The 10,210-nt window shown below is 23.2% G+C and overlaps 1 protein-coding gene across 1 annotated transcript in view; it reads right to left on the bottom strand.

Moving 5' to 3' along the window:
• Positions 1–1,109: 1,109 nt before the first annotated feature.
• The window catches only part of LOC129606019 (probable serine/threonine-protein kinase DDB_G0282963), an 88,257-nt gene continuing 79,156 nt past the window's right edge, over positions 1,110–10,210 (bottom strand). The window contains exon 2 of the mRNA XM_055516069.1: positions 1,110–1,162. Coding sequence (XP_055372044.1) covers positions 1,110–1,162 — 53 coding nt within the window. The remainder of the gene's footprint in view (positions 1,163–10,210) is intronic.

Below are 10,210 nucleotides of genomic sequence, written 5' to 3'. Positions count from 1 at the left end.
ATTTTTAGTATTTTACTTCCACATCCAATTACGAAATAATAGCCGATGACATGAGATAAATTTGCAGTAAAATTACCGGTCAACAATGTGTTAAATTCTTTGACATTCTATAATTATCAAGGCTTGAAATATCTTATAATAAGATGGTATATTTAATTTGTATAACCATCTTTAATCATAGCCGTGGTAGCGTAATTTTTTCTAGGTCTAAACGTGAGCTTCCTCGTACACCATGCTCCCAATACTCACTGTGTATTACTTAAATTAAATATCAAACAAGTAAAATTGGCCTTATAACCACTCTTGTGAACTTCTTCGTGTATTGCGATCAAACATAGTTTACTGTGCAATATCTCAACAAAATTAGTGTTTACTAAGGGAAAAGTCAGTCAAACAAGCAAAACTAATACAAATGTTAGTTGAAATTTTGGGAATTTTGAATTTAGGAATTGTTTTAAGACCACAATATAATTAAATTACAAATTAATCACAAAATCAAATTAAAAATGTACTAAATTTATATGCAGTACAAGAATATTATAATATGTTTATGCAACGAGTCTCGGAACTATGATGGTTATGGATGAAAAACAGCATCTCCCATAATTTTACAAACATCTTTTAATACAATGGACTTAAGACATTTAAGAAATTAGAATAATTTACTTAGTTAACTAAAATCCTGTTAAATTTTATTAAATCTGGATTTTTAACTGTCTTTAATAAATTGAGATTTGAGATTTAAAAAATTATGACTTATTTAATACAAACAAAGATTCTTTTGCAAGAAATACGTTAAATCTTAATTTTTCAACTAAAATATTTTATTTTTTGACAAAATTTTGTTAAAATTTTATTTTTTATCTATTTATGAATTCTGCATAACCCATATATCTTAAATAAAACTTTTACAAATGACTTTCACTTAAATAAATTTTTGGTTTTTGATTTTAACTTCTCAAATAATATTGATCATATTAGTATGTACGAGTATTTATATGCAGAAACAAAAATTCCAACATTTCTAGTAGAAAATTTCACATTTTCATTATTTCCAAATCGTTACTTTAAACTTTCTTTACAAAATGAAGATTTATTCAAAAAATTATTCATGCTTTCTTTAATTCTTCTACTAAATATGACATATTCATTTCAAATGCACCTGATATTTGCATCATTTAATAAGAATACATAAGTATTACAACATATAAGAAGAAACAATAATAGAGATGACAAACAAAGAGAAGCAGGAACAAAGAATAAACAGCACGTTGAATTTTAAACTTTTATCCTTTTTACAAATAAAAAGCTTAAAATAGAATAAACAAGCAAAAGAAATAAGCAAAATGAAAAATAGGAAAAACTAAGCAATTTTTTTTTTAGCAAACAAGTGTCTCCTTTGTTTCCCATATTCACCTCAGTCTTCCTATATATGCTCTAAATTTTTTATTGATTTCCCATGTTTTTCTTGCTTTTTTTTTGTTAAGGAATTTTTATAAGAATTTTTTCCTGAAAACACAATATACAACATGTGTTTATTTAAATATGTGTGTGTGTGTATAAAACAAAAAAAAACTTAAAAATGTCCTTTTCTTGTGTTTATCGATATGTGTTTCAAGATTTTGTTTTGTAGATACAAATGCAGAAACATCCTTTAACTGCAATTAAAAAACATAAATAATAACTTGAAAACATGTGAGGTCAAAAAAAAAAAATAAGCAAAAAATGTTAAGGATAAAAGCACCTAAGAAATTTCTTTTGTTTTTTTATTCTTTATTTTTCTTATATGGTTTCCAGTAGGGCAAAGTATCTGCAGGAAAAGGATAATGTATACATTATAACTAAATCTAACAAAGAAAATTTATTTGTATTTTTTTCTTGTTTTTATTTACTTTTATATGTAGGACAAGATGGTTATCCTTTTTAAGTATAGTGTATTTTAAATGTGGTTTCATTTATGGTGTTTTACTACACTAGATTATACTTTGTATTTACTAGATACAATGTACATGTGGCTAAAAATAGTAAAAAAAATTCCACAAATATCCTTTTTTTCATATACAATAATAAAATACGGAATTTTAAATTAACATTATCTCATATTTATGCTGAATAAAACTATGAACACATGAATATTTGCATATGAGGTAGAGAGAGAAATTTGTAAAAATTCCTTTGAAAATCCTTAGATTAACATAGATTTGGAAACTCAAGTGTGAAAAGCAACAATAAATAAAGTAATTGTAAAAAATTAGGTCACTTAATTACCTACTTTGGTATTTAAAAAACGTTGTAGTCTAAAATATTCGTATAGATTATGAGAAAATTTACAAAAATTTCGACTAAATACAAGTTTTGTTTACAAATTAAATTGTCAAAATTTCAAAATTTCATCAAAAATTATAAAATATGCGTAAAATTCAAATATTTTGAATAATAATTCAAAATATTCTCAAATCCTTTTGATTAATCAAATTTACATGATTATTCAACACTCTCTAACGATTTCCAAAAAAAAATTTTGTTAATTTGAGTAACTGGGATTTTCATTAAATTCAATTGTTTTATAATATTATTCTACCCTCCCCGGGAAAACAAAAGATACAGCAAAAAAAAAATAAAACAAAAATTATTTCATTATAATTAGAACAAATTTAAAATAATTAAGGATTCACTCAACAAATAACCCAAAGGAACAAAAAAAAAAAAAAAACAACAATACAATAAATAAAACAAAATTTCTAATTGTATTCAAATAACCAGAAAAATATACAATTTCCCTTGACAAATTTTAACAAGAAAACAAGAATAACAAGAAAATTTTTTTCCAAATCTCATTTAAATTTCCTGTTTTTTTTTTATTTTTATTTTTCATACAAGATTTCCCATTCTATATTTATATTTTCTAACAAGATCAATGTCCTGGAAAATTCTCAATTCCACAATTTTTATATTATATACAATTATATATATATACAAGAAGAAATACAAAAATAAAATAAATTCTAAGGGAGGGTGGAAAAAAATTCAAATAAAAACAAAAGTCTTTTGTTTTGCTTATTATTTTGGCTTTTCAAAAAAAAAATTTATACAACTATTTGAGAACAGTAATTTAACGTTATAATAAACCTTATACAATCATAATAATACCAAATAATTTAACAAATCATGATTGTAATTTTTTCCTGAAAATTTTAAGCACCATTTAATAAAAACAATAACTTGGAAGCTGAAAAGAGGAAAGATAATTCTCTCAAAAAGACACAACTCATTTGGAAATTTCGGAAAATTCAAACAAATGTTAATTATACGTTTTTGAAAACGATTTCATTGTAAGTAAGTCTGTGTTTGAATTATTAATTGTATCTTGAAACGTGACTGATATTACAATGACAATTATGTAATTACAATAAAAATTCTAAATAACAAGTCGAAATATATAGGATATTACTAATGGCAAGAAAGTTTTAAATACCATATTTTGGGATTTGCAACTCGATGTCGAAAATGAATGAAAAATAAAAATCTAGAAGTAAAAAACTTAAAAAAGGAAAAGCAAGGAAATTGAAAATAATCAAATTTCAATATTTCTGAAGAAAATTTCAATATTACCAACAGTTTAAGAGACATAAGTGTTTAAAAAACACATAATGAAGACGTTTTCCTTCCAGAGTTCCCGTCACTAAAAATGATAGAAGTTTAAATATTATCACAGGCAAAGGTATCATAAGGTATTGATCAATTTCTGAAAACAAAATAAATCTAAACAACTCTCTCAAAAACTAATTTTGATCCAATAAAATTAATTTAAATTCAGCTCCTGCTGTATATACCTCTGCTATAAAGAACACTTATAACACATAATATACATTTCCATATATTATGCTAGAAATGTTATTGAAATAAGAACAACAATAAAAAATATGTCTTTCTTAATAAAGTCCCCAAATCTCAGAACACGAATATTAAATCTTATTACTTTCATAGCTTAATACAAAAATATTTCATACATGAAAGATACATGAATAAAATACAAGTTCTCATTCTCACACATCAATATATAAAATTATATATATACAGTACAAGAGATACTGTAAACCTTAATTTGAAGAAGGAGAGATGTATACAAGTATCATATTTAATAATGTTATACATATTACATATCTTAAGATCAATCCTAATCAGGAGAAAAATAAAATATCCTTATTACCTACATGTTGTGTTATACATAATATATGTACACCAAATATATATATGTAAAAATCTATACATAACAAAATATTATAATGACATTCTTTTGTTTCAGTCTTATTGCTATATTGCATATTAATATTAAATTACTATTATTATTTTCTGTGTATGCAATATTTCACTAAAACACTGACAAAATATATATATATTTTTTTAATAATTTATTATTATTTTATTACTTCCTATATTGGATTTTATTATACCAGCTCCACAATATTAAACTAATAATAAGAATAATGAGCAATAAATTACATACGTACATAAAAATTAATATCTTTATACATAAGGATGTATGTATGTATTTATATATTGTGTATTAAGTACTACTATTTATATTAATATTAAATTTTTTTAATTGTTTCTATTAAAGTTTCATGTTAATTTTCTTTAAAAATAATTTTTACAACAATATTGTGTAAATCGATCAAACAATATAAAGTTCAAAATAATCTTCTAATATTCTATAGCAATAAACGTAAACGAAATCGACGAAAAACAAAGCAATATGAAAAATATAAAACAAGGACAAGGAATTTTCCATTTATTTTTCTTAATTCTTCTTGATTTTACTACTGTGCTATATAATACTCAATGCTTTTATAAAAATTTACAAGTTTTCGTTAAAAATTTACATAACTAACAGTACATTAACCCGTTTTTGGTTGTACAGTATGTTACCAAACATAATATTAACGAGGCAGAATTTAAAAAGGACAATTTTCATATTAAAATAATCCTTTAGGGTTAGGGTTTATGAAAACTCCAAAAAAATTCGAAAATTCAATTTCTAGTTTTCTTAGCGATTATTTCATCAGATTCACAATAATTGTGTCCGTGTACAGGTAAAATACAAGTTTTTCCGTGTAAATATAGATTCACAAACTTTTCATGTGAAAATAAAAAAACCTTAAGGTAGTAAATTGAATTCAATTGTAAATAAATTGAAATCGGAGCATAAGCTTATAATACATTTTCAAACAACTCTATGAATTATTTATTAGTTTGAATAATTATGCTAATAACAACATTAAATTATTATAGTCATTATAATAATAATAGCAAATACAACATATGAAAGTCTCTTTTACACAATTTTTTGATTCTAATCTATAGTGTCACATTTTGCTTTTGCTGAATTTTTAAAGAGTAAATTTCAGAAAAAAAAATTTGTTGTAATTATTGGCCCACATAATTCAAATTTGATCATATTATAAGATAAAGTTAGAATTTATATACAAATCTCCAAGATCTTATAATCTTGAGTGCTTCATCTTACATTCCATATTCTCTTGATTTTAATTTAAATACACTAGAATATTTGTTTAAGTTTTTTCTTACATTGTTGCAAATCTCTTAAACTATGTTCAATTGATTTCGAAACGGAAAGAGACAACAATTATGTGCGTAAATAACTTAAGAGAAATAATTACAAATATTTTGAAGAGAAGCAAAACTGAAGAGCATTACATTTGTACTACCATACCACATATACAAAATTTCACATTTGTTAAGAATTAAAACCCTCATAATAAAAGTTTAAGCATATAATTTTAATAGGATTAAAAGCATATCAAAAAGAAAACATTCGTTTTAATTATTCCATATTATTTTTACTTAAGAGAATAATAGAAAAATCATTGCCTTTCTCTCATAGTAGTTGTTTGTCTCTTATTTAATAAAGAACCTAATTTTTTCCCCATTTATGTCAAATTTATTATATTAACCTTTCGCTTTCTTCTCTTTGTTTTTCTTTAATAATAAAATCGATTGATTTTTATTGCATAATTTTAGGAATTTTTTCTATATCTACTTTTATTTTATTTTGTTTATTTTAATTATATAAAATTAATAAATTAAGTCTAGGAGAAAAATTTAGAATTTAAGAAAAATAAAGAAAATTTTATAAGAATAAAAGTTAATTTAACTATGAAATTCAAGGATATTTTTATTCTTCTAATATTTTGTTTATTTGAAATACACAAGAATGCGTACACGAACATTTATTATGAAAGCATAAATATATGCACGTACGTATATGAGTACAAGGACTTAAAACGTTCATGAAATTAAAAGAAGATTTCCAAATAAAAATTCTGTTAGTTTTAAGATTATAATTAAGAAAAATAGAAACTCATGCACACGCATACATGTTCGTATATAAAAGAAAATTAAAAATTTTCTTTATAAAAATATTTTAGCATTGTTAAAATTTAATAAGCTTAACATTAATAATATAATTAAATATAAAAAATTCTTAGAAATTTTGTATAAATTAAGAGTTTTTAAATAAATTCCTCTATACAGTTTTTAATAAATAACAACTTAAAATAAACAATAGTGGAGTTGCCACTTTTAATTTCATTTTAATTTTAAAATCTAATATTTCCGAATAAAATTATAAATAAAGAAATATAATATATATCTAAGCGTGTCATTTGTATTAAAGAAATTTCAGATCCAAAAGTTGACAATCGAGCCGAAATTATATTTACAGAGCATGAAACGGCTTGGGGGAGTATGATACAACTTTTGTTGAATAAATTTTTAAAGATAAAAACACTTGAGTGATTTTAGGCCGAATCCATTTTCAAGACAACGACAAAATTTTGACGACATTTTCCATTGCTGAGTGTTGTAAACTATTTTTGAGATATCGGTCAGTCTGTTGCATCAAAAGCCATTTTTAAAAAAATATGTGCCCAATTTTAATTTTAACTTTGTTTGCCAATTAAATAAAGAAAAAAAATTTCGGAAAATAATTGGTTCTATATTCAAAACGTTGACTAGGAGTCGATTTTTAATGTTTTATCATTATACTATAGAGGTAATGTAATATGGATTTAAACCATGTATTTAAAAATTTTTAAATTCTTACCAGACGAGGTTTAATCAAATCAAGAAGTAAAACAATTTTTACCTGAAATTAAACAAAAAACAAAATGTATATTAATTAAACAATTTTAATTTCAATTAGTTTATAGTTAAATTTAATTTTTTGTTAAAGTTTATTGTATTCCAAAAATGTTCCAGACATACAAAAAATTATAAATAGAATTCGGACTTTTTTGAAATCTTACGACCAAATCTTTAAGACCAAAACACGACACAATATTGAAAACATACGATAACCCCAAATTAAAACGAACAAACCAAAATAACAAAATATTCAAATATAATTTATTTAAAATCTTTTATTTACTAATCATTATTTTAAAAATTTTTTGAAATTTTAATAAATATTAAAAGAAAACAAACTTATTAAGTGAACAATTCTTAAATTAAGTTGAATACAGAAAAATCCTTATTAAGTTTTCACAAATTTAAGAGAGCCAAAAATATTCATAAGAAAATTTTTTTAAAAATTTCTTGTCACGAAAATTCTGCAGAAACATTAAAATAAAAATGAGCGAACAATATTTATATAAAATTGAAACTCTTAATTATTAGAATACTCAAGAGATAAAACACTGTCCTCAATTACTTTATCCTTCGTTAATCCATTCCAAATTGGATAAAATTAGCTTATCCTATAGGTATGTCATATATTTTGTAAATTATGTATACTTATGTATATATAAATAATATATAAGTTAACATCGATTTCATAATAGATTCACGGCCAAAATAAATATTTTCTCAAAAGGGAGAAGGAAAAAAAAATTATTTTCTTAGCAAAACAAAAATTAAGTAATAACCAAGAAATAAAGAAAAGAGCGCGTTTTCAACGTAAGCGCACCAAATAAACATTTTGTCAACAAAATCGGTTTATTTTTTTGTTATTCTTTTTGTTGTTTTCGGTGCCTAGAATAAATAAGTACGTATGGATAAACAAAGGAAAAGAAACAGAAAATATTTGTCGTCCTAGAACAAAAAAAATCATAAAAATAAACAAAAATATGAAAATTATTTGCATTTGGATCAAAAAATTTTTGTGTTTTTATCATAACCAGTTGTAGATCGAATGAAGGCCTACCAAGAATTTTGTTGCATAATCTCAGTAATCGAAATTTAAGGTAATCTTAAAGTTATTGAAAAAAAAAAAAATTTGGATGAAAAAATTCAATTAAAATTTGGGTTTTTGATTGAAACAAAATTTGCTATGAATAATCACGTGTAAAAGGATTGATTATTGCTTTTCGGATTAACTCAGTTCCTTCACCATATTTTCTTACAAGCCATCTAGTATGCAAACTTTCTCTTAGAAGATGGAATAAAGATGAATATGAAAAACTACTTACAATTTTTATTTTAAATAATTACATAATTTTGAACCCACATTTATTGATTTAGAAATGTGGGTATATTTAAAGTAAATTGAAACAACGAACTTCTCCAAAGTTCCTTAACAACTCAATCTTATCAGTGTTATCAAATAGCAATTTTCGCATCATTGTATCGTGTCGATTAACAATAATTGTTTCTTTTACATTGTCCTAGTTTTCTGTATAAAAATTTTATAAAAATTGCAGCCTTTTTATTTTTGTTTGTTGTAGACAAAGACGATATCTGTAATTGATATGGGAATTGGTATTATGACAAAAAAAAAAACATTTTTAAGGTCAATGTAATATATAAATATTAATGTAGACCTGCTCCTTTTTTGGAATTACAATGAAAATTTATCGCCTTTTTAAAAATGTACTAATTCTAAAATAACACATTAACTGAAGTGTAATAAACCTATAATAAAAATTTTCAAGACAAAAAACATAAACTCTTATAGTAATAGCCAACACCATGAGTTTTAAAATTTTAGAACATAAAAAATACTTAAAAGTTTACACAAGAGATTTTCTTATTAATTTTTGTTTTAAATGTAGAATTTTTCTTTTTGCTTTTACAAGTAATTTATTGAGACAAAAATCTTCTATAATACAAGTACAGGGTTTCCAAGACATATGATATTCCTAAAAAGAAAGGATTAATGAATTGGCTTTGCTTTAATGCATTACAGGTATGTTTTCCAACAAAGCAACTTTTAGTTCTTACAATAATTTACAATTGCGGATGAACACCAAATAAAGCGAAAGTAATTAAAATTACTTAAATATTTTCGCACTTGAAAAGTAATTACCTAAAATATGAACTAGAAATAAAATATTGTGGGCAATCAATTTTTAAAATTTTTTTGGAAAATTTGGGCTTCATTCGAGAAGAAGGCGAAAAAAGTACAATATTCTCTCTCATTTTATTAAATGGGGATTAAACAACCCTATAAACAAATTTTCGCCACATAATAAATAAAATATTAATAATAACAACAACATTTATTTTATGACCTTAAAACGGATTGGTTTTAATGATTTGTCCATTGTGAAAATCCTTTTATAAAAAGTTTAAAATGACTGACAATATTTTAACAATAAATTTTCACCAAATATTTTACAACCAATTTATTATTGGATTTCATAATTTTAAATTTGTTATTTATTAATGGATTTCATTTAAATTTCAAGGATGCTCTTCGTTTAAATTTATTGAAAGTTTTAGTTTTAAAAATTTATTGATGAATGACTGTTATACAAAATGCCTGTTATTAAGTTGATAAATGCAAGGTGAAAATGTTAAACAATTCAATAAATTTTGTTATTGCTTTTTTTTTGAATTATCCTTTTAATCATAATTTTCTTTATAACTCTGTATATATTTACTGGAATCCATAAATTAATCCGGAGTCATAGTAAAGTACGTACGAACTTCTTGTTTTTCTTGAAAAGGAAATAGAATAATTACATCAGTTTTACTTCACAAATTAAATAGAAAAAATTCTTAAATATAAAAGTTGGTACCTCTCCACACATAGAAATCTTCTAATAAATTGAAGATCAAACAAAGAAGATAATCAAATTAAGGATTCATGTCACACAATAATTGGCAGAAACAAGAAAAAAAAACAAAGAAAAAAGTAAAAATATTATTTATAATTCTTCTTTATTAGTGTTATTCTATATATAACGAG

Source organism: Condylostylus longicornis, unplaced genomic scaffold, assembly GCF_029603195.1.
Source record: "Condylostylus longicornis isolate FDR11 unplaced genomic scaffold, ASM2960319v2 ptg000017l, whole genome shotgun sequence".
Classification (NCBI taxonomy): Eukaryota; Metazoa; Arthropoda; class Insecta; order Diptera; family Dolichopodidae; genus Condylostylus; species Condylostylus longicornis.
The sequence above is the reverse complement of the archived record's forward strand: the minus strand, read 5'-3'. Positions and strand labels throughout refer to the sequence as shown.